The 23,903-nt window shown below is 39.2% G+C and overlaps 2 protein-coding genes across 5 annotated transcripts in view; one reads left to right on the forward strand and one right to left on the reverse strand.

Moving 5' to 3' along the window:
* Nucleotides 1-6,353, forward strand: part of NGEF (neuronal guanine nucleotide exchange factor) — an 89,916-nt gene extending 83,563 nt beyond the window's left edge. For all 4 annotated transcript variants that reach the window (XM_070753046.1, XM_070753047.1, XM_070753048.1 and 1 more), the window contains 3 exons: nucleotides 2,148-2,227; nucleotides 2,641-2,745; nucleotides 3,128-6,353. In XM_070753046.1, coding sequence (XP_070609147.1) covers nucleotides 2,148-2,227; nucleotides 2,641-2,745; nucleotides 3,128-3,300 — 358 coding nt within the window. In that variant the 3' untranslated portion in view covers nucleotides 3,301-6,353. The remainder of the gene's footprint in view (nucleotides 1-2,147; nucleotides 2,228-2,640; nucleotides 2,746-3,127) is intronic.
* Nucleotides 6,354-7,077: 724 nt separating this feature from the next.
* On the reverse strand, nucleotides 7,078-23,125 carry SNORC (secondary ossification center associated regulator of chondrocyte maturation). The gene is made up of 3 exons (XM_070754036.1): nucleotides 22,508-23,125; nucleotides 13,172-13,351; nucleotides 7,078-7,262 (listed from the first exon to the last, which is right to left on the reverse strand). The coding sequence occupies exons 1-3, from the start codon at nucleotides 22,581-22,583 to the stop codon at nucleotides 7,153-7,155; spliced, it is 366 nt and encodes a 121-aa protein (XP_070610137.1). The 5' UTR covers nucleotides 22,584-23,125; the 3' UTR covers nucleotides 7,078-7,152.
* Between the last annotated feature and the right edge of the window lie 778 nt (nucleotides 23,126-23,903).

Here is a 23,903-nt window from a genome sequence, read left to right on the forward strand (position 1 = left end):
TCCTAAAATGAATATAAAATGTGCTAAGCTGGGTTTTTTTCTCTTTTTGGCTACAAAACTATTGTCTGAGGGTATGTTATTTTGTGGACATCTTGTATGCAAACAGAGCTAATGATAATTGAATTTCAAAAGAAAGGGCACATTGGGATTTTTTGTGGTAACTCCTTTTTAAATTTGTTATTGCTTTTTGCTTTTATATATAAAGGAACCTATTTAGGTTCCTTTTTCTGAAAACATAAGTAAGCTTTGACTACATGGAATACTATTGATTAATATGTCCACTGCATCAGTAGATAATCATCTCACACTCAGAAAGTGAACACACATCATCAAACATATGTTTGGGCAGGGGGTTGGACTAGAAGACCTCCAAACTCATTTCCAATACTTTGATTCTATGATGTATGTAATCAGTGGCTAATACTGAGGTTACTCTGTCCTTCCAGTGTTGAAACATAATCTCCATGCTTGGTAATTCCATGTCTTTTGGGGAAGTGATACATGTGTAGCTACATTCTTAGAGTATATTAAAGGATGTTTATCATATTAACATGTTATCAATATTAAGCCAGAAGGGCAGCAGTGGGTCTCTCTCAGATTCCACTATAAATTTTAGCCTTATAGGTTAATGAGACAGACAGATTTTTTTTCTGAGGTATTTAATCAACATGGACAAAAGTCTTTTGTGGAATTAATCTCATTTTAATGTCATAAGGAACATACTTGAAGCTCTTTGGTCACCATATACTTATTAATATGAGATACTACAACACTTTATTTCAGTTTTTTTGGCAAGCTAGCGTTATCCAAAATAAATTTCAAAGCTGACAATAATTCAGGGGTTTTGGAAATGGCTAAAGCATGTGGACCAGTTTTTTCCCAGGCTAATTTGACCATTTAATTTGCTGATGTCTGCTTCAAAAGGCAGAGGGAACATATTATGAGGGTTGAGAAATCTTATAGATTTAGTCTCATAAACGTGGTTATGATTGTTTATGCAGTTTTGTAGAGTTTTGCTTTTCATGATTAATTTTCATGTATAAATTATAGGTTTATTGTATCCTGTCTAATTTGAACCTGGGAAATAAAAACAACTGCTTTATTTTCAGAAAATAATGCATACTTTAAGCAAGAATTGAAAAGTAAGAGGAGTATGTAGTGGAATTTACATTTTTGTAGCCTACCAAACATTTCCGAAATCTGCTCAGGTTTTCACAAATATTTGTAGAGCTGCACCACTTATTGCATTACATTCTGCAAAGCTTTATAACAAATTATTAAGTTATTGTGAACCATCCAGAGTTCCTTAAGATGGGTGGCCATATATATCTTTTAAATACATAACTGCAAATGAGTCGTTTTGCAGGTGCTTGGCACAAGAAGGAAAATTATAGAGTGTCTATATATTTACAAATATGTTTACATATGTTGAAGCATTCAGTATTAACAAGAAAACCTAATGCTGTGTATTTAGCAAGAAAAAATATTTTAAATGAAGGAATGATGATGATGATGTTGAAGGCTGATGTGTATGGTAGATTGATATTGCTGTACCAGAAGATGCCAGAGTCGAAGAAAAAGAACTGGAAAAAATTACAAAATATCGCGACCTGGCCATTGAAACTACACAGCTATGGATGAAACATGTAACGGTGATACCCATTGTCATCGAGGTACTTGGTACTATGTCGAAGAATTTTATAAAACACATCAAGAAATTGAAGCTTCCTGCAATAGCACCAGCAGAACTGCAAAAAACTGCGCTATTTGGAACATCATATATCTTAAGATGGTTTGAAAACCTAAGTTGATACCTAGGATGCTGGCAGCAACCCGTATCAACCATCAGCACCAGTGAATGATATTTGTAACATTTTTTTTAAAATATTCAGTTGACTGAGTTTCATGTTTAATGAATAAAAAAGATATTATAATAATAATTCTTGTATGTATTATGGTAAATGGACATAGAAAGAAGTGTTATTAGCTTTCTGATTCCTCTCTAAATAGAATAAAATATATATCTAAACAAAAGAAAAAGGTTCAAATTGGCAGGAACAATTAATTGTAAAGTTGCATGATTTTAACCTTTCCAAAAGCTCACGGAAAACTGACTGCTGTGATCTCTTCCTGTATATGTCACATAGAAGTGAAATGAAACGCTGGATGATTTTGCTGGCTCCAAATCGACGAGCCAAGTTTGTCTCCTTCACAACCAGGCTTACGGGTAAGTGAAAAAGAAGGTGCTATCCAAACCAGTTGGAAAAGGATGCTATGCCTTTCTTCTTTTGTTGGATTTTAGCAATGTCAGTTCTTGTAGACTTTAAATCAGGATGGGTGTCATTGATTGGGAAAGCCAGTTGGGTGTAGTGGTTAAGGCACCAGGCTAGAAACCAGGAGTTGCTGAGTCCTAGTTGTTCCTTAGGCACAGAGCCAGCTGGGTGATTCTGGATCATTTTCACTCTAGAACGGCAAACTACTTCTGGAAACATTGAGAGAGAGATTCCTGAACACTATGTTTTGCAGCAACTTTTTCATACAAACCAGGATTTCATTATCTCCTAATTCTGTTAAAAATACACATGCAGTTCCCTCTCCTAAAGGATTGGCAAGCTCAATTAATTTCCTTCCCTTTAACAGATTGCCCTCAAGTACAATGTGTCCATCCTTATGTGGCCCAGCAACCAGATGAGCTTTCATTGGAATTGGCTGATGTTCTCACCATTCTGGAAAAGACAGATGATGGTAAGGTCAACAAGACTCATGCAGAGTCATGTCCCAGTTCCATTACAATGGAACACTATTTTATATATATCATTAAGGATGGGAGACTGCAATATATTTGAGTAATCTAGCAGCCGTGGCCCAAGGAAATGAATATGTGTATACTTTGTCATGCTCTTATTTAAAATTGCAGTAATACTAAGGTTCTTTGAGTGCTAATGAATCTGTATCCTTACATTTCCTTTAGTTGTAACATCTGCTTCATACTTAATGTGGCATAGCCAACATCGCAATGCACTCTAATTAATAAAATACTTTCTGCATGTTGAATTATTAAGCCAATATGAATTTGATCTCTATTAGTAAATTTCTTCCACCATCACTATCTTGTCTTTTACTCTAGGTTGGATATTTGGGGAACGTTTGCATGATCAAGAAAGAGGTTGGTTCCCCAGTTCTATGGGTGAAGAGATTATGAATCCCAAGATTCGATCTCAAAATTTAAAGGAATGTTTCCGAGTGCACAAAACTGATGAAAGTCAGAGGAGGAAGATGGGCAGCAGGAATAAACAATGATCATTGCTTAGTCATCTGTTTTTCAGAAGCTATTTATGGCAGAGGCTGAGAATGAAATGTAGTACCATCTTTTGGCAAGCAATTCCTTTCACCTATGAACTATTGGGCTTCCTTGTATTCTCATTACAAGACAGAGAGTCTTTCTGAAGACAGACTGAAAAGAAGAGGGGCTGTCATCCACCTGTACAGATGTAGAAGCTGTAAATGTCTTTCCTAATGTACTGCATACTCTGAAGATTGTAAATTCATTAACTCTGCATGATGAAGAAACTAATCACTTGAGCAACTGGGAAAATTACGTCATGGCCCGCAAATCCAGCAACTTGGTTCTTTAGCACCTTATCCAATGGCACAAAAAAGTGCAGCATTTTATTTTATGGGAAGATAATGAAGTTGTGGATAATGCTACATTGAAAATTTATGGTATAAACGGTCAGCTTCCATATTTCTATACTTAGGAAGTTTCTCCTAGGAACTGAGTTTGAGCTGCTCATGTGATAAACTAGTTTCTTCTTGTGTTTTGGAAGAAAGGTGGAGGTAACAAAAAGATTAAGAAGTGCAATGTTATGTAGTTAAAATGCACCACAATATTTATTTACCTGGGTGTCTTGGTTATGAACTTCAAAGTTCTAGAAGGTAAGATTGAAGCATGCAAAGTACATTTTCTAAAATAAGAAATGAGCTGGTTGCAATTGGGAACGCAACACCTGTGTAGTCTACACGTCTCAGAATGATGTATGCCAAACCACATTATGTAGGGGTGATACTGAATCAATTATTCTGTTTTATAGGGACCATTACTCCCTGTCTAAGCAATCACTAACTCCACTTTCTTACCAAGCTCTGGTCTGCAGCTTAGTAGTGGATTATTTGGAATTGGGACATGTGAGTGGCTTGCCAGAACCCAAGTGGTGTGTTGGCAGGCAATCACATGCATGTGTGCTGGCCCACTGCTTGTTCAGGTCAAGCTGCGCCCATGCATGTTGGCCTACCACTTGCACTGGGGCTGCGTGTATGCACGCACTGGCCTGTCATTCACACAGTTCAGTTTCCCTCCCCAACCAAGCCACAAAGATTGGGGACCGTTTTATTAACAGATTTGTCCTAAGCAAATGCTGCACTGAACTGTAGGGGAGAATGCAATATTTGAGAGAATATCCTTTGAAGAGATTTCTCTGCTTAAGGCTCTTGCATTTGCATATGTTGAAAAAAGTAAAATAAATGCACAGCCAAATAAGCTACTCATAACATTCCAGATGGGTGCTACATCTAGGAAGCGTCGGGAACCCATTCGGGGTGAGGAGAATAAAGTTCTGTCTTTTGCTCCTTTGCGCTGCGATTGTGCACCAACAACAGCCAATGCCCATGCAAAGAAATTCACTGGACCTGAGGCAAAAGGGTGGATGCTTGTACTAAATGTCTCCAAAGTTGTATCAAAGTAATAGAAACGTGTTTTTACTCATTTGTTGTGCACCCTTAGCAAAGTGCATGAAGTCTCTACTTTAAACTTGTGTACAGGAAAGCCTTGAGCCAAAAGAACAAGAAATGTCTGATCATTTAATACAGCCATAAACAGCATCAAGTTCCTTTTAATTTTGGAAAAGCCACATGGTCAGCTATGGGCCCAAGCCTAGTAGATTAAAAGGTGGTAAAGCATTTTGCATATTAAAAATGTTACAGAAGCAATTATCAAGACGTATTTATTTATATACTCCTAAAATAATTTATTAAATGTCCTTTCTGCAAGGCACAAATATAACAAAGGGTTAATTTGCCCCAAAATGAAAGAGTTTTGAAGACATGAAACTTGTATAATATGAAAGGCGAGTGGTCTAAAAATGATTCCGTTCTATCCTTATCAGTAACACCAATTTCCAGAAGTAAGACTTTTCAGCTTGAAAGAGGCAGATAATGAATATATAATCATTTTGTAATCATTATTTTAGGAAAAAAACTCACCCACTCACCTGTTTCTAGCCAATGTAGTTGTGACCAGTATTATTAAAATATGGTGGTAGTATTTCATTGCTCCCAAAATTAGAGTTTTCCAAATTGCATTAAGATTTTTTTTCTTGAACTATACTGATACATGTCTAAAAATACCAAAGTGGCTGAGTTTTGGAGGGAAAGCATCCATTCCCAATGTTAATCTAATGCCAATCATGTTTTGCCTGTGCCATTGCTGTGCCTTTAAATAATTTACTTGCAAAATAATAAAGGAGATAAGATTGTATAAAAACATGAAACTATGACCTAAAAATTGTAGCAATGTACAAATCAGTTCATATAATAAGTTGAGCAAGTATGTCTTTATAAAAGGGTGGCCTGGTAATGTCAGCTGGACTTTATGGCGATTTAGCCCCAGAGACATTCAAAGGGGTCAGGTTTGGGAAGAATCGTGTAAGCAATAGAAGAAAGCCATATTTCAAAGGATCTCTGATATATTAATATTTTAGAGAAGGAATAAGGAACCAGAATCCGTGACAATTCATCAGACTGGTTGGAACTGGGGAAAATTCGGAGCTCAACAATTGCGATCCAAGTCAACACACTTTAAGAACAATTTAATACTGAATACTCTGAGAAGCTATTCCAATATCTAAGAGAGCATAGCTAAATCATGGCAGGGAAAGCTCTTCGTAAATGGAAAGAAGAGCGCACTTTAGATTAGATGATGTGATAAAGTATACAATTTAAGGAGGATTTCAATCAAATCTACCACTGGAAAGCGTCAACCTTTTTCAGCCTACCAAACATATACAACCGAACTCTGCAAAAAGCTTATCTTAAGTGGCTACATGGCTCATAGGAACGGCCAGTGTGGTTCCAACCTCACAAGCTAGTAACCAAGTACCCCCTTGACACAACTTAGCCTGGGACAATATGCTACTTCACAATGAACTCTCAAAACAAATTAACCATTTGAGATGTGAGTAGAGGTTCATACTGATGTTTATAGTAGTTGCACTACTCTGTCATATATTATTGGTCAAATAAATAGAAGTGCATGTTCATAAGGGTATGCAATAAATGATGCTGTTGTTCTACACAAAGGAAAAGTTTGTATAGTTTTTTTTTTAACCTCAGTGTCCTTCATCTCTCCCCAAAATTATATCTAATGTTAACAAAACTAACTTGGCTGCTTTAAAAAAAAGGCCAGGGCAAACATAGTATTTAAGGGGGGAAAGGCTTGTTTAATTATAGCAGAACAGTATATAAAATCAGGCCATCTGAAAATAAATACAGAACAGCTTGTTCTTACTCCCCAGCACTAGTATTTCAGGAATCAAAAGCTAAGCTGCTGGTTATGGTTTTATTTTTGCTTTAGCAATCAAGCCTTCATAATAATTTTTAATACGTGCCTTTAAATGCATGCATGACCGTCACGGGGCCTTTCAGTAATGCATGGGCTTCATATTTGGGGGTGCAAAGTATTGTCTTGTCAGGAACCTGATGCTTATAGCAGCTTCTTGGTCAGTCTAGACCAGTGTTTCCCATCCTTGGCAACTTGAAGATATTTGGACTTCAACTCCCAGAATTCCCCAGCCAGCATTCGCTGGCTGGGGAATTCTGGGAGTTGAAGTCCAGATATCTTCAAGTTGCCATGGTTGGGAAACACTGGTCTAGATATACCTCCCACCCAACATCCAACTGTGCAATTATTTTCAAGGCCTTTTGTCTGAAAGGAAACAGGCACCAGAGCCACAGTCCAAGGTGGCTTGAGGACAGGTTGGCCTCTGAAATGCAGGTGTACCTTTGTTCTTCCTATTCTCTCCCAAAATAGGTAAGCATGGAGGAAAGAGGAAGGTTCGACCAGAGCGTACTTGGGGAGGAAAGCACTTTTTATTCATTTTAGGAAGCAGAACATTTCCGTAGCGTGATAACGATCAAGGCCACAATCACAGACGTTCCCAGCAGAGCAGCAATCACTATGGCACCGATAGCCCCAGGACCCAGAGACTCTGCAGATGAGAGGAAAGAGAACACAGGAGCCCTTAGATTTGGCATATACAGTACAGCAAACGGTGCAATAATAAATTACGGTAGTTAAAAATGAGATACACTCAAAGGACAAAATAATTTAGTAGATTATGCCTAAAACCGCAGTTGCAGGAACAGAATACAATGCAATTGCTCAACTATATCGAATCAAAATATTTTCTAAATGAATGGCTGATACCTACATTTAAGGGTGGGGCTAAAGAGCTATGGCTTTTTCCCTTCCATTTTTATATTGCTTAAGACTATAGTTAGTGGGGAAAGAAAGTTTCAGTCTAGTATGTTGCATTCCTAGTCCTGGGTTACTACCAGGTGGTCCTTAGTAGAGCTAAAAAGATTAGCAGCTGCTGTCCAAGATAGGGAATCATTACTCCCTCTGCAAAGTATGCCCATTTATTTATTTATTTTATTTATTAGATTTATATGCCGCCCCTCTCCGAAGACTCGGGGCGGCTAATAACAATATAAAAAGACAATGTAAACAAATCTAATATTAAAAATAATCTAAAAAAACCAACCCCCAATTTAAAGAACCACTCATACATACAAGCATACCATGTATAAATTCTATAAGCCTAGGGGAAAGGGAAATTTCAATTCCCCCATGCCTGACGACAGAGGTGGGTTTTAAGGAGCTTGTGAAAGGCAAGGACGGTGGGGGAAACTCTGATATCTGGGGGGAGCTGGTTCCAGAAGGTCAGGGCCGCCACAGAGAAGGCTCTTCTCCTGGGTCCTGCCAAACGACATTGCTTAGTTGACGGAACCTGGAGAAGGCCAATTCTGTGGGACCTAACCAGTCACTGGGATTTGTGGGGCAGAAGGCGGTCCCGGAGATAGTCTGGTCCGGTGGCATGAAGGGCTTTATAGGTCATAACCAACACTTTGAATTGTGACCAGAAATTGATTGGCAACCAATGCTGACTCTGGAGCGTTGGTGTAACATGGGCATACCTTGGGAAGCCCATGATTGCTCTCGCAGCTGCATTCTGCACGATCTGAAGTTTCCGAACATGGTCCTTGGAGAGGGGCGGCATACAAATATAATATAATATAATATAATATATTATTATTATTATTATTATTATTATTATTATTAATAATAATAATAATAAATGATTTATTAGATTTGTATGCCACCCTTTATTATTATTATTATTATTATTATTATTATTATTATTATTATTATTATTTTAAAAGAGTGCAGTCACATGGTTATGGTCATCCTTTTGATCCCCTCCACAGACAACCCTGATCACCTGCGAAGGCAAGTACTTTAAAACAGACCACAAAGTTGAAAGGATATTGCAGAACATTGCAATAGCAAGCCACTTCAGCATCATGCCCAGATAACTGCTAATATTCAGGTGCTTTATTATTTAAAAATATATATCTTATACTCCAATTCAATCGGAGTTGTAATATGTTGCCTTCTAGCTCCTTGAATTCAAATTGGCAGACCAGACTAAATTTTGAAGGCTTAAACAAGAGATGAAATAATATAAAATTGATATATAGTCAATACATGAAAAATAAAGATAATTGGATGACCTTTTTTGTGTGTGTGTGTTTAAAGTTGAGTCATAGCAAGAGTACAGTTGGAGTCCCTGAGCACAGCCAGATTATGATCTGAATGGCAGAAGCCTAGCTTGTATTAAATGTGATTGCTTCCTGTTTTCAATTTCTCATGGCTACTTACTATGATTAAAACTAAATGCATTTTGATTTAGGATAATGCATTTTAAAATCAAGCCAAAATAAAGGACAGTATGCTATTTGTTGATCCATACTGAGATACAGTGTTCCCTCGATTTTCGCGGGTTCGAACTTCGCGAATAGCCTATACCACGGTTTTTAAAAAAATATTAATTAAAAAATACTTTGTGGGTTTTTTCCTATGCCACGGTTTTTCCCAGCTGATGACATCATACGTCATCGCCAAACTAATAATTTTTGCAAATAAATAACAAAAAAAATAATTATTGTTAATAAAGTGTCTTATTCAATGGTGAGTACCAGTAATAATGGTGAGTAAATGGTTGTTAAGGGAATGGGAAATGGTAATTTAGGGGTTTAAAATGTTACGGGAAGGCTTGTGATACTGTCCATCAGTGTTCCCTCTAATTTTTGGGGGGGTTGGGCGGAAAAGTATAGTGTCTGAGCGGCAGTCCCTCCGGGACTGGGCGGCACAGAAACAATAAATGAATGAATGAATAAACAAACAAACAAACAAACAAACAAAAAACCCACCCTGTTTTGCCTCAGAGAATTTCAAAATAAAATACTGTACTGTGTGTCTATAACAGTGAGCTCATAATAGGGCAACTCTATCAATATCAAAATGCCACTTAAATAGTTGAGCTAGTTTCAAACTAGATTTTGATTTTCTTTCTCTCTTCCTTACTCCCATTCTTTTTCTTTCTCTTTTCCTTCCTCTCTTTTTTCTATCTGTTTCTCTCTCTTCCTCTCTTCCTCTCTCTCTCCTTCCCTCTCACTCTTTCCCTCTCGGCTTCTGGGCAGGTTTGGAAAACTCTGAGTTGATGATGATTTTTAAGTGAGTGATTGCTCACTGCTCAGCTTAGAGGGAACTATGCTGTCCATAGCCAAAAATGGTGTATTTACTTCCGCATCTCTACTTCGCGGAAATTCAACTTTCGCGGGTGGTCTCGGAACGCATCCCCAGCAGAAATCGAGGGAACACTGTATTCAGAATAACTTGAATCACTTCTAGCCTGGACAATTCATTCCTGGAAAATTGTCAACTGGCCACTAAAAAGCCTGGTTTAGAAGAGGAACAGCCTGGGTCTGAACAAGAGATCTCTCTCGTTCTCCAGAACATGCTATTCCCAAATCTCTCCCATTTTGCTCTTGTCTATTAAGATGATATTGTGAGTGGTCCATGTCTGGCTCAGCTGGTCACGGAGTTTGAGGACCAGGAGATGGAGGAATACAGGCATTGCAAGCCAGTGTTCTTGCCATCTGAATCTGAGAGTGAGAGCGAAGGGGAATTGGAGACTGGGGAACCATCAGAGACTGTAGAATCCCCAGTTAGGGCATTGTCTGGGACAGAAGACGATGGGGACTTTGAGGACCCTCTCTTAGATGTGAGGGTCAGAAGAATGAGACCCAGTCATGAATATCTCTCTAGAAGGGGTTCTAGACATTGATTAGATCTATGGGACATTTAGCCACACCTTGTCTGTATACAGTATATAGGACAGGCTAATGGGAGAAGAGGTGGAGCAAGCAACATTCATCTTGAAGACGGTGCCTTGAGAGACTGCTTCTGATTCCATGGATTTTGGTTCCTACTTTTACAGAACCTGGCTAAGCCCTCAATAGTGAGTGAAATACCAGCGATACCTCATTAGGGAACATTTATGTGTTAGTTATGACCTATAAAGCCCTACATGGCATTGGATCAGAATACCTCTGAGACCACCTTCTGCTGCACGAATCCCAGCGGCCGATTAGGTCTCACAGAGTTGGCTTTCTCCAGGTCCCGTTGACTAAACAATGTCGTCTGGCGGGACCCAGGGGGAGAGCCTTCTCTGTGGTGGCCCCAGCCCTCTGGAACCAACTCCCCCCAGAGATTAGGACTGCCCCCACCCTCCTTGCCTTTCCTAATTTATTAAAAACTCATCTTTGTCACCAGGCATGGGGAAACTAACACACACACCCCAATTGTCAAGGCTGGTGTATGGTTTGATTGGTTGTGTTATTATTTTATTTTATTATAAGGGTTTTAAATTGCATTTAAATTGCCATCTTCGGAGAGGGGCGGCATACAAATCCAATAAATTATTATTATTATTATTATTATTATTATTATTATTATTATTATTATTTTAAAATTGGATTTGTACACTGCTTATGTTGTTGTGAGCCGCCCAAGTCCTCGGAAAGGGGCGGCATACAAATCTAATAAATTATATTACTATTACTATTACTATTACTATTACTATTACTATTATTATTATTATTATTATTATTATTATTATTATTATTCCTCAAGCTGGCTTGCATCCAGACTTTTATCTATGCTCATTAGACAGTAATGCTGTCAGCCTAAAATTCCTGAGAATTCACTTATTTCTTGCTGGACTTTGTGTTAATAATAATATTTTTTGCATCGATCCAAGTTTTAAGCATGTGTGGGTTTGCTTTCTAATTTCTGATTCAGACAGACAGAACCGATAACAGGTGCATATTTGCTGATGGGAAGGACACACAACCAATCAGTTTGGGCACCCTCTGGACAGATTTTATTATTATTATTATTATTATTATTATTATTATTATTATTATTTATTGGATTTGTATGCCGCCCCTCTCCGCAGACTCGGGGAGGCTAACAACAGACTCGGGGCGGCTAACAACAGATTTCCACAAGCACAACTAGGTCCAGCTTTACCCCATGTCTGGTCCCATTATCCAGCACGTAAAACCATGCCCCACCCCCACCCCATTCTGCAGAAAAACCTTTCTCCATGGAACCGATGTCCCTGAACCCAAAAGGTTGGGGCCACTGCCTTAAACCACTCTATACTTAATTGCAATATAGGAACAAAAATGATCCTAAAAGATCCCCATTGGATTTATATAGCCAGCGAATCAGTGGGAAAGAAAAGTGTTATATGTACAAGGGTCACTCAGAAAGCAATGCACCATATATATTTTTCTTAGCCTACAGTAATGGTACAGATGCGAAACTTTAGATATACATTATTTGAATTGTCAGGAGTGCGTGTGTAAATGTTGTGTTTCTTCAGACAGATAGCGTAGCTGCAGCAGTGTTTCAAAATGGCGTCTGTAAGTGATGTACGTTACAAGCAGCATGTTGTCACGGAGAAAGAAACTGTTGGGAACATTCACAAACGTTTTATGGAGAATCTTCAGTTGACAGAAGTATGGTTAGTCGCGAAAACGTTTTGAGGATGAGGAAGAGGTGATTCACACAGTGCAGAAATGGCTTCAGGATCAGAACAAGGAGTGGTACCAACAGGACATACACGCCCTTGTGTCTCACTGGAGGAAGGCCCTAGAATGGAATGGAGATTACGTGGAAAAATAGGGAGTGTAGTAGAAACATCATTCTTGCTTGTGTGTAAGTTTCATTGTGTTCAATAAATAATTGTTGAAGAAAAAAAATGTGGTGCATTATTTTCTGGGCAACTCTCATATATTTAGGACCCACTCAACAATAATACAGTGGTACCTCTACTTAAGAACTTAATTCGTTCCGGGACCAGGTTCTTAAGTAGAAAAGTTTGTAAGTAGAAGCAATTTTTCCCATAGGAATCAATGTAAAAGCAAATAATGTGTGCAAACCCCTTTGGGAAAGAAATAAAAGCTCGGAATTTGGGTGGGAGGAGGAGGAGGAAGAAGAGGAGGAGGACAGTCACTGCTGAAGGAAGAAGGTGAGATGAGGGGAATTTTAAAAAATCCAAAACTTTAAGGCTTAAAAAAAAAAAGAGGGACTCTGAGGTGGCGAGGAGAATGCTCCTCCAATACACCCAGCGTTAGGCTGCGTCCCATACACTGCGCCAGAGAAAGAAACCCAGGGGGAATGGCAGGAAACTGACCAGGCCTTCGTGCTGCTCTCAAATATTCTGGGAGATTTTCCTGGGCTCAGGTTCTTAAGTAGAAAATGGTTCTTAAGAAGAGGCAAAAAAAATCTTGAACACCCGGTTCTTATCTAGAAAAGCTCTTAAGTAGAGGCATTCTTAGGTAGAGGTAGCACTGTCCATGGTTTCATTCTTTCCTTGATAGGCAAGTGGCCTGAATGGGGGATTCTTCCACCCTTCATTAGAAGCCCTGACAAGATGTCACTAGGACCCGCCCAATCAGCCTCACAGCCGCCAAGCACAGATACCATTGTCATTTTCCAGCTGGTGGAGATGGGTTGTGTCCTCTAGTTCATAATCAGATGTGTACGATGGGAATCCTGTAGAATCTGAGAAGTGAGCAGGAGGGGTGGTTTCCAAGGCTCCTCCGCCTGATGGCAGCTCTGGTGAATCGTTCCACAATGTCGGGATTGGTCCTTGTGAATATCCTGCGGGGACAAAAAAAACCATACAAGTCATGTGGTCTTTTGGCAACCCAGAGCAGGCCAAAACCTGTGTTTAAAAGTGCTTAGTACAGCTGAGTGTAAACAAGCGGAGAAAATGGAAAGAACTGAATTTGTCCAAGGGAATAAGGTCTTCTCTAAAATAATACTTTTTGAAAGTAGCTGTCTCCTTGAGTAGCCCTTGCAGCAGAGCTACAGAAAAAAAACCCTGGGAGGACCCTCCTGATGAGGATTTCACTGGATTTTTTTTTTTTTAATAAAAAGAAAAGTCGGAAAATTTGCTCTGCCTGTCCAAGCCAAAGATCTCCAACCTTGGCAACTTTATGAGATGTGGACTTCAAATTCCAGAATTCATCAGCCAGCCAGCCATTTTTTTAAAAAAATTATTTATTTATTTATTTATTTATGTTTGTTTGTTTGTTTGTCAAACAATTATAGGGTGATAATTTGTACATATAAAACATTAGATGAGTAATGTATGCCGCCCTGAGTCTGCGGAGAGGGGCGGCATACAAATCCAATAAATGAATGAATGAATGAATGAATGAATGAATGAATGAATGAATGATAAAAAGTAGACAATAGGACAGGGATGGTAGGCACAATGGTGCGCTTATGCACGCCCATGCTGGCTGAGGAATTCTGGGATTTGAAATCCACACCTCATAAAGTCAGCAAAGTTAGAGACCTCTGGTCTAAGCCACAATCAGTAATGTTGTACCTCAACAACTTCCAACAGGAACTGCTGTAAAAAATAGAGAACACTGCCCTCTGCTGGTTAAAGTCTGAAAGGCTTTTATTAACTCAGCAACCGGTGTGCAGAAAGAGATGTATAACAGATGATAGATGATAGAATGATTGTTTTGAAGAGGGAAACGTGGCTGATACTCAAACCTGTTTGATTTGAAAGTAATTTTTGAACAATCCAATTATATTTTATGGAATGTTTATGTACTTTATATTTTCATCTTACTATTATATCTATCACATGTGGACTGCTTTAGATTAGAGTTGGCAAACAAATATATTAATTTTAAATAATTAAATGGCAATCTATCTAATAAATAACACCTTGCAACTTTATGAAATAAATCTTTATTAACGGGAAAGCAATCATGGGAAATTATCAAAATTTCAACACTTTTTTAAAATGGGAAAGAGGAATTCCTTAATTTTAATAGTGAATGAGTGGAATAGGAGCATTATTAGGTCATTATTCTGTTTTGTCAGCACAAACTCAGGAAAAACCAGTTACTATATGTTGTGGTTAGCTCTGGCCCAGATCCTGCCCCAAGGACTGTGGATGTGGGGGAGACATCCACATGCTGCAGGCCTGTTTTGCCCCCAGCCCCCGGTGGAATCTGCTGATGAAGGCTCCTCTGACCAAGAAGACATGAGTGATAGGGAGGAGAGTGTGGCAGACAGCTCAGAAGGAGATCAATTATCTAGCTCCTCCTTAGATTTAGAACAAGAGTTAATGATACAGCCATGCATGCGGAGAGCGATGCATAGGAGGCAACAACTGAGATTATTATCAAAGAAAATGAGGCCACCTGTGGTTGGGTGGGGCTGTGGTAATTAGTGAGGCTGCTATAAATAGCAGCCTGTGGGTTTGGCCATTGTGGAGGATTATCTGATTGTTGTGTTTCGTGACTGCTTTACTGACTTTGACCTTTTGACTTTGACCGGGTTGGGGGTTCGGGGGGGTGCTGGGAAGCCCCCCAGGCCGGCTGCGACCTTTTAAAACAGTCGCGCCGCTTCCCAGCTGAGTCCTGAAGCCAAACGCGGAAGTTCGCCTTTGGTGTTTGGCTTCAGGACTCAGCTGGGAAGCGGCGCGGCTGTTTTAAAGGGTTGCAGCCGGCCTGGGGGGCTTCCCAGCACCCCCGAACCCGAGTTGGGGGTTCGGGGGGGTGCTGGGAAGCCCCCCAGGCCAGCTGCGACCTTTTAAAACAGCCGCGCCGCTTCCCAGCTGACTCCCGAAGCCAAACGCGGAAGTGGTTTTTTTTTTTTTAATTAATATTTTTTTAAAAATCACGATATAGCATTTCGCAAAGATCGAGATCGCGAAACTCGAGGGATCACTGTACTTTGGAAGTTATCAGGCTGGGGACAGTTGACACAAAGGGAAGCAACATTTTCAAAAATGGCCATCACCGATAACAACTTCAATCTCAGTTCAGGCATCTGCAGTGGGGATTAATTTTCACTGCAGGGTTTCTGAACACAAACCCTTATTTCTCGTTAATGACCTGCAGTGTTTCTTTATTGGCTGTGCTAAGCAGGCATGTCTCTGATCTTTGCTTTCTTGGAGAACTCAAATGCAACCAAAGAGATTGTGACACAAATTTCTAATGAGTGGGATTTCCCCCCCCCCCTGCATGTTAGTGCAGTTCCTGTTCAACGCTGCTTTAAATCTCCAAAGAACTTAAGAAAACTTGGGTATTTCCATGCAAAAAGCTCATGGAGCTTCGTCCCCATACCTTTTGATTTGCTAGATTAGAGATATAATATTTAGTTTGATTTGATTTGCTCTCCGAAAGCCTGTGTTTGCTGATAATGTACAATTGGAAAAGCCATCTGGCCCAGGGAGACAGCAACACCGAGTACAGTGGTGGGCTTACTGAAACATCTGCCCTCACATTCTCTCCCCTCTTCGTAATGGGTCTTGCCTTGGACAAGCCCGTTCAACTGCCAAGAAAAATCAAGGCAGATGACAAAATGCTAGAATCAGGGAAGACTGGGGGGCAGAGTTCTCCTCCCCCTTTGCAATTATGAGGTGAGCGTCCAAGAAAATTGCATTTTCTATGATGCTGTAATTCATATCCACCCGCCCCCGCCCCAAAGCACCCCTGAAGAAACTTAAAAACCACTTGTGTTTATATTTGGGTAGACCCAGAAGGCAGGAATGAAAGCTCATTTTGTTGGGCAGCTTGAAACAGAGGCCGTAGCAAGAACGCGAGACATTCTACAGGGCCCTGTTGAAGCACTGGGAATATCACACCCAGATGAAAAACTGGAACCACCCTTAGGAACTACCTAATCATGTTACAAAACCTGTGTAAAAATAAAGGCCTGGACCAGACGTTTGTAGGAGGAGCCAAGGAACATCAACAAAACAGGAACACAGGAAGGAAGGAAGGAAGGAAGGAAGGAAGGAAGGAAGGAAGGAAGGAAGGAAGGAAGGAAGGAAGGAAGGCAGGAAGGCAGGCAGGCAGGCAGGCAGGAAGGAAGGAAGGAAGGAAGGAAGGAAGGAAGGAAGGAAGGAAAGAAGGAAGGAAGGAAGGAAGGAAGGAAGGAAGGAAGGGAAAAATTATTGTCCTATTTTTTTTAGGACTTGCTTAATATGCTAAAACACAATACGCTTTCAGTTGTTAAAGGTTCTCTAGGAAAAAAGTCTCCTTTGATGGTACAGTGATACCTCTCCTTACGAATTTAATTCGTTCCATGACTAGGTTCTTGAGTAGAAAAGTTTGTAAGAAGAAGCAATTTTTCCCATAGGAATCAATGTAAAAGCAAATAATGGGTGCGATTGGGGAAACCACAGGGAGGGTGGAGGCCCTGTTTCCTCCCAGGAGATTCCTAGCTATGCAGCCAAGCATCGTACTTGCTCTTCCTACCCCCCAACCACACTGCTCACCCATTGGTTTTGGGAAATAAGTAGATGTGCTGAATTTAAATGGACGAAGTATCAAGGGTCAGCTTTTGCTTAGTTAGAAGGGCACAATTGTGAATTGTGATTGTGTCTTCTCTGAATCAAGAATACAACTCTCTGCATACGTTAAGCTCACTTATTTTTAGGCAGCATCAAGCCTGTTTACTTCAAGCTGGTCTGTATTAGCCCAAAGAAAACGGATAATACAACTATTATTTTATGATTTGCTTTGACACACATTTGACTCAATTGCTTCCATGTCTCCTTTGGGGCTGAGTGGAATATCTCCTTGCTGTTGGATGACTCTGCTTCGAAAAGCCGAGCAATCGACACAGAAAAGCAAGGATCAAAATGCTCTTGGAAACCAACAGTGGGCTGTCTGGATCCAGGTAGCCACCATGGGCAGGTGGCCAGTGTGTGGATGAATGAAGCCCTTCTTCAGAAGCACAAGGGAAGATTGTGGCACAGTTCTCAGTGCTGGGTCAGCAGAGGCTGAACTTGTTAAACAAAACTTGTTTACAAGAAGTCTGTCTATAATGCCCATCTAGGCCACCGGGGGGGGGGTGTCCTCCCAGTTCGGACCAGATTGCCCAACTTGCTGGTGATTTCATTTATTTATTTATTGTATTTATATGTTGCTCACTCCAAAAGGACTCTCTGAGCGGCTAACAATCGGAATAAGTACAACAATAAAAACAATAATAACAATAATATAAAAAACATACATACTTACAATCAGCCTAATTCCAAGCCTGCCCAAAAAGCCAGGTCTTAACGGCTTTCAGGAAGACCAGTAGGGTGGAGGTAATGCGGATCTCTGGAGGCAGTTGGTTCCAAAGGGTTGGAGCCACCACAGAGAAGGCTCTTCCCCAAGGTCCCGCCAGCCAACATTGTTTGATGGACGGAACCTGGAGAAGTCCAACTCTGTGGGCCCTTACTGGCCGGAGTGAGGTATGAGGGTGGAAGCGGCCCCGTGAATAGGCCCTGAGCCATTTAGGGCTTTAAAGCTGATAACCAACACCTTGAATTGCATTTGGAGACCGACTGGCAACCATTGCAGTGCACGTAAAATTGGAATAATATGGGTGTACTTTGGTACACTTGTTATTGCAGGCGCTGCTGCATTCTGCACCAACTGAAGTCTCTGAATGCTCTTCAAAGATAGTCCCATGTAAAGCGCATTGCAATAGTCAAGATGGGAGGTGATGAGGGCATGAATGACTGTGTGGAGCGCCTCTTGGTCAAGGTAGGGCCGCAACGGGTAGACAACACAGACTTGTGCAAAAGCCCCTCTAGCCATAGCTGAGAGATGTTTTTCTAGCCTCAGCTGTGGATCTAGGATGATACCCAAGTTGCGAGTCTTATCCGAGGGGGAAATTTCTTCCCCTCTCAGTACCAAAGATGGACAGATCGTATCGCCTTTAGGAGGAAAGACTCACAGCCACTCAGTCTTGTTAGGATTGAATTTTAACCTGTTGACCCCCATCCAGACCCTAACGGCTTCAAGACATTGGCACATCACTTCCATCGTAATGCCAGAGACCAATTAGGTCCCACAGAGTGGGCCTTCTCCGGGTCCCGTCAACTAAACAATGTCGTTTGGTGGGACCCAGGGGAAGAGCCTTCTCTGTGGCAGCCCCGGTCCTCTGGAACCAACTCCCCCCAGAGATTAGAATAGCCCCCACCCTTCTTGCCTTTCGTAAGCTTCTTAAAACCCATCTCTGTTGTCAGGCATGGGGGAACTGAGATATTCTTTCCCCCTAGGCTTCTACAATTTATGTATGGTATGTTTGTTTGTATGATTGGTTTTAAAATAAGGGTTTTTAGTTGCTTTAGTATTGGATTGTCGCATGTTGTTTTTACCACTGTTGTTAGTCGCCCCGAGTCTACGGAGAGGGGCGGCATACAAATCCAATAAATAAATAAAAATAAATAAAATAAATGGTGTCATGGACCCGGTTCAGTCAGTGCCGGTCTGTGGGCACCACTATCTTTTTTTCAGATTTTTTGACAACTCTATTTGTTTAGATGTTGTGGGCCCCACCACCTGCTCCTAGGTTTAAACTGGCCTTTATTCCTTTGCCGGAAGCACATCTGATCAGCTCTTCAGCTGTGTTTCGGGCCAATTCCAGCTGAGCATGCATTGAAGCCAAATTGCACGAGGGAACGCGCATGCGCGTGCAAAAAGAGTGTGCACGTGTACACACAAGTCACAATACAAAGCGGTGGCAAGGGTAAGTGGAACTCACCCCTGATCTAGGTGTATCACCATGCTGGCCTTACCCTTCCCATCATTCTTTTTGAGCTAGGCAGCATTCCCCCCTTGTCCCCCAGAACCAAGCTGGAAAAATTCATTAAAAAAAATCAAAACATAATGGGCAAAAAATAATCTTAACACATACTATACAGGTAGCTGTCAACTTACAGCCACCATTGAGCTCAAAATTTGCTGAGAAATTTATTAAGCGAGTTTTGCCCTATTTTACAACTTTTCTCGCCACATTTGTTAAGCGAATCACTGCAGTTCTTAAATCAGTAACATGGTTTGTTAAATGAGTCTGGTTTCCCTTTTTGACTTTCCTGGTCAGGAGGGCGCAAAAGGAGATAGCATGTGTCTTGCATATTGCAACCGTCACAAATACAAGTCGGTTGTCAAGCATCCAAATGTAAGTCACGTGACCATGAGGATGCGGCAATAGTTCATAACTGTGAAAAACGACCGTAAGTCCCTTTTTTCAGTGCTGTTGTAATTTTGTAATTAATTTCATTTAATTTTATTTACCGTATTTAACTTTTAAGCCACCCAACGCCTTGCGGACTCTGGACGGCGTACAGTCATAAATATAGTATAATACAAAATAAACAAAAAGAAACAAAATAACAAAACAACAATAATATGAAACAGTTAAAAAGAACCCCAAAATATAACATTCATTCAACAAGCATTCATATCTCTTGGGCAGGGCTATTTGTTCAGCGCCCCCAGGCCTGCCAGCCGAACCATGTTTTCACAGCCTTCCAGAAGGCCAGGAGCAATATGGGTCCCTGGGGGTAGTTGGTTCCATAGATAAATGAGCTGTTGTAACTCGAAGACCATCTGTATAACCTAATTAAACTGATTATTACTACTCATATCATTGTTCATGAAGATGTGCACTGGTAAGGTTGAATTGAAATTAGTTAAATTAAAAACATGAACTGAAATTAGTTACGGTAAATTAAAAACAGCCAGTTGGTAAAGGCATGCTAATGATATTACTGTATTCAAATGCTGTATGAACAAAACAGGAAAAAAAACCTAGACACATTCATTTATTCCCCTACAAATAGAAATATTTTCCATTTGGTTGTGGAATCTTGTATGCAGTATTAAAACCTACAGTGTGCAGGAAAAACTGTGGAGCAGATCATAAACTGATCGGCCTAAGTACCTTGAAAACAATGCAGTTGCTTGCCAGAATTTAACCCAGATTTATAAAAAGCAACACTTGCCAGATTAGCTTGATCTGGGTTTTTTCCTTAGATAATTTTAAGATCTGTTACATATATTTCAGCATACAATTTCATACACACACAAAACATTTATTACAAAATTCTAACTCCTGTTTGATCAAGATTAGGTTTAGAAGCTAAGAAAGGATTTATACTTGGTCAAAACACCACTAGTAAATATAAAGGCTGTCAGCAATGGCAGACCATGCCCATATTGCTGTAAAGAAAATTCATGATTATTTGCCTTGAGTGTGAATCAGGGTGTCTTTCCTTAATGGAAACAAACAAAAATAACTTTCTTCTTGAGCATCTTGTAAATCATCCTCATATTTTTTTTTTCTGCTGCTGATATCCAGTTTTTAGAGACTTCCTGGGAAAACCCTAGTTTTCTTGGCAAGGTTTGTCAGAGGTCATTTACCATTGCCTCCTTCCAGAAGCTGAGAAAAAATGACTGGCCCAAGTTATGCAACAAGGTTTAGGCCTAAAATGGAACTAAATTCAGTCTCGTGGTTTCTAGCCCAATGCCTTAACTGCTACATCAAACTGGTTCCCATTCATTATCATGATTTTCAAATATTTAAGAAACATTTCACAAACAACTTTGTTTTTGTTTTTTTAAAATGTCATAATTGTACACAAATGAGTTTTTTGTGTTATTTTTCCTATGTGAAAAATAAAGATTAATCTTCTTTGCTGTTTAATAGAAAACTGTCCAATTTTTAAGAGTTCTAAAAATAGCAAGACAAATATACAATGCTGAATTAAAAACTAAGTTGCTTAACCTCTGTCGAGCTTTAATTCCAAATGACAGAAAAAAGATAGATCTCTTCAACTATATTTACTATGATATTCTGAAATTTCCTCCACTTCCATATCCTTCTCCCACTTGTACTTGTAATTGAAATAACATTTATTTACAGCCTATATTTTTTGCACTGGATGGAGAACCTTGAAATCAGAGTCTGCAACAAAATTCTCTTGGACACAAGAAGCTGCAAAGGACTATGGGTCAGTGGTACAATGCATATTCTTTTATTTAAAGATTTCAGGTGTGATTCCCACCAAATAATTCAAGTAAAGAAATCTCAAACATCAGTGCAAGAACATATTTTTGTCTAAAATCTCTGAGAACTATGTACTTCAAATGGGAGAGAGACAAGGCACTGGAGTTTGGTCACTAAAAGAGAACCCATTATTTCTCTGAACGTGAGTATTCATTTTGCTTGGAGGAATATTTTCCGCTATCCTTAATACTTTCAGCAGTTGTAATGGTTCATGGTTAAGATCTGAAAGCATATTCTATTCTACATTTATTTTCCAGGAACAGACATCCACATCCAGATACCTACATATAGAACCTTCTACTATTACTTTTTATAGTAATATGTTTCTATAAATTTTTATAATACTGAATCTCACTGATATTTGAATTATAACTTTCATAGTAAAAAAATTGGAAAAACTATTCCATCCACAAACCAGTTCTGCAATCTACTATTCAAACAAAGCATTCTGAAATATATCTGGCATCATAAATTCATAATTTTTTCTGCTCACCATGTGGAGATAAAAACCCCAAGAATGTCACAGAAACTTGCATGTGGTTCATACATCTTAGTATTAAAAGCTTCCATTAAAAATGGAATAATTCCCGGGGTAAAATATACCCAAAACCATGTCCTGTGTTTATATGATGACTTTTTCTGAACACACCCAAGTTAACTCTATCAATAAAGATTTAAAGAGTTCCAGCCTCTTCATCCAGAGTTTAAATCTGAATTATGTTCCAGCTGATCAAATTGAAACGAGTTACACAAACTTAGTCTCATAAATATGTAAATTTTAATCCTATTTTTTATTATTATAACAGCCTGTTAGTTATCCATATACTGTCCTTATAGAAAAGAAATCTAGAATTCTGAGAATGCACAGGGAAAGGAAAAGGAGGGAAAATGATATTTGAAATATAAATTTGGCCAGAAAGAAATTCAACTTACCAGTTTTTACGAAAAAAGAGATCAGGACTCCAGACAGTGTCAGTAGGATGAGGTGAAATGTCTTGGTATGGGGCATTGCCTCTTTAAAAAGTGAGACGCTTCTGAGAAAGCTCAAACTCTCTTAAATTCTTAATCAGGAATCAATTTTCTGAAGCTAAATCAAAACCTTGTCCAGTCAGTTCTCAAATCTCTAGACACATAGAAATACACACAAGCAGAACGGCCAATACTCTACAGCCTCATTTACGCATTCAGTCTGGCTGATTAAGTGATTTAAGTCAGAAGGCAGTCCCACCTTCTAACAATTTTGTCTTATTCCTCCACCCCCAAATTCTACAGTTGGCCCTTAGAAACTTAATCCTCCCCCAACAGAGTAAAGCATACATTAATTGGCAGTTAACTGCAAAACCCCAAAGGCTGCACTAGGGCTTCCAATAACTGGACTACATATTTTAAGTTTAGGATAGCAATGAATAACTCTATTCATTCAACCGTTCTATACTTAAAATAGGCATGTGTTTGCATAGGGTGTGAGAGTGCAAAACAGAAGGATGCCAATCACATAATGTTTAAAGTAACAGATGTTAGAAGTTTCTGAATGTTATCTACTAATTCCTGATTGAGGATAAAATATACCCCAGGTATCAGATCCATGTTTATTCACCATTCTCTGATTTAAATTGCAGATGTTTTGTGAAGGATCCTTTCCCGTTTGCTGAATTTCTTTAACCTGAAAGAATCATATAAACGATAAGGGGATATTTGAATCTTCCAGAAATGTTTAATGCCTTGAAAACCAGATTTCTTATGTTCAAATATATATCAGACAGTATTTTTGAATAAATTAGAGGTAGAAATCAAATTATCATTAGGAAGAAAATTGCTTCAGCATACTTATTGACATGAGCACTTAGAAAATCAGCTAAGGTGAGTTAGGCACTTGAAATTATTTGCAGCAACTTTACATTCAAACTGCAGTGAATGACTTTTGTTTAGCTCGATTTACTGGAAAAACTATGAATTGTTCAAATAACCTAGTTTCATTTTGGTGAAATTTAATTTCTGAATTTAACTCTATAATTTTTTGATGTAATTTTTTATAAAATGTAATTTGGTCGTCATTTGGGGCATATATAGAAACAATAGCAAGAGGTCTAGGTTCAATATTAACTTGGACAATAAAAATTCTACCTTCGTTATCACTAAATAATTGTTTGGAATTTATAGAACTCTCAACATACATTGCTACTCCTCTTTTCCTTTGATCTGCTAATGTAGCATACATATTTCCAATTTTAGTATTTAGCAATAAATTCCGATTACTTTTTTTTATATGTACTTCTTGAAGTATAACAATTTGAGCCTTTTGGTTCTTAATTTTAGAAAATATTTGTTT

Source organism: Erythrolamprus reginae, chromosome 5, assembly GCF_031021105.1.
Source record: "Erythrolamprus reginae isolate rEryReg1 chromosome 5, rEryReg1.hap1, whole genome shotgun sequence".
Lineage (NCBI taxonomy): Eukaryota > Metazoa > Chordata > Lepidosauria > Squamata > Dipsadidae > Erythrolamprus > Erythrolamprus reginae.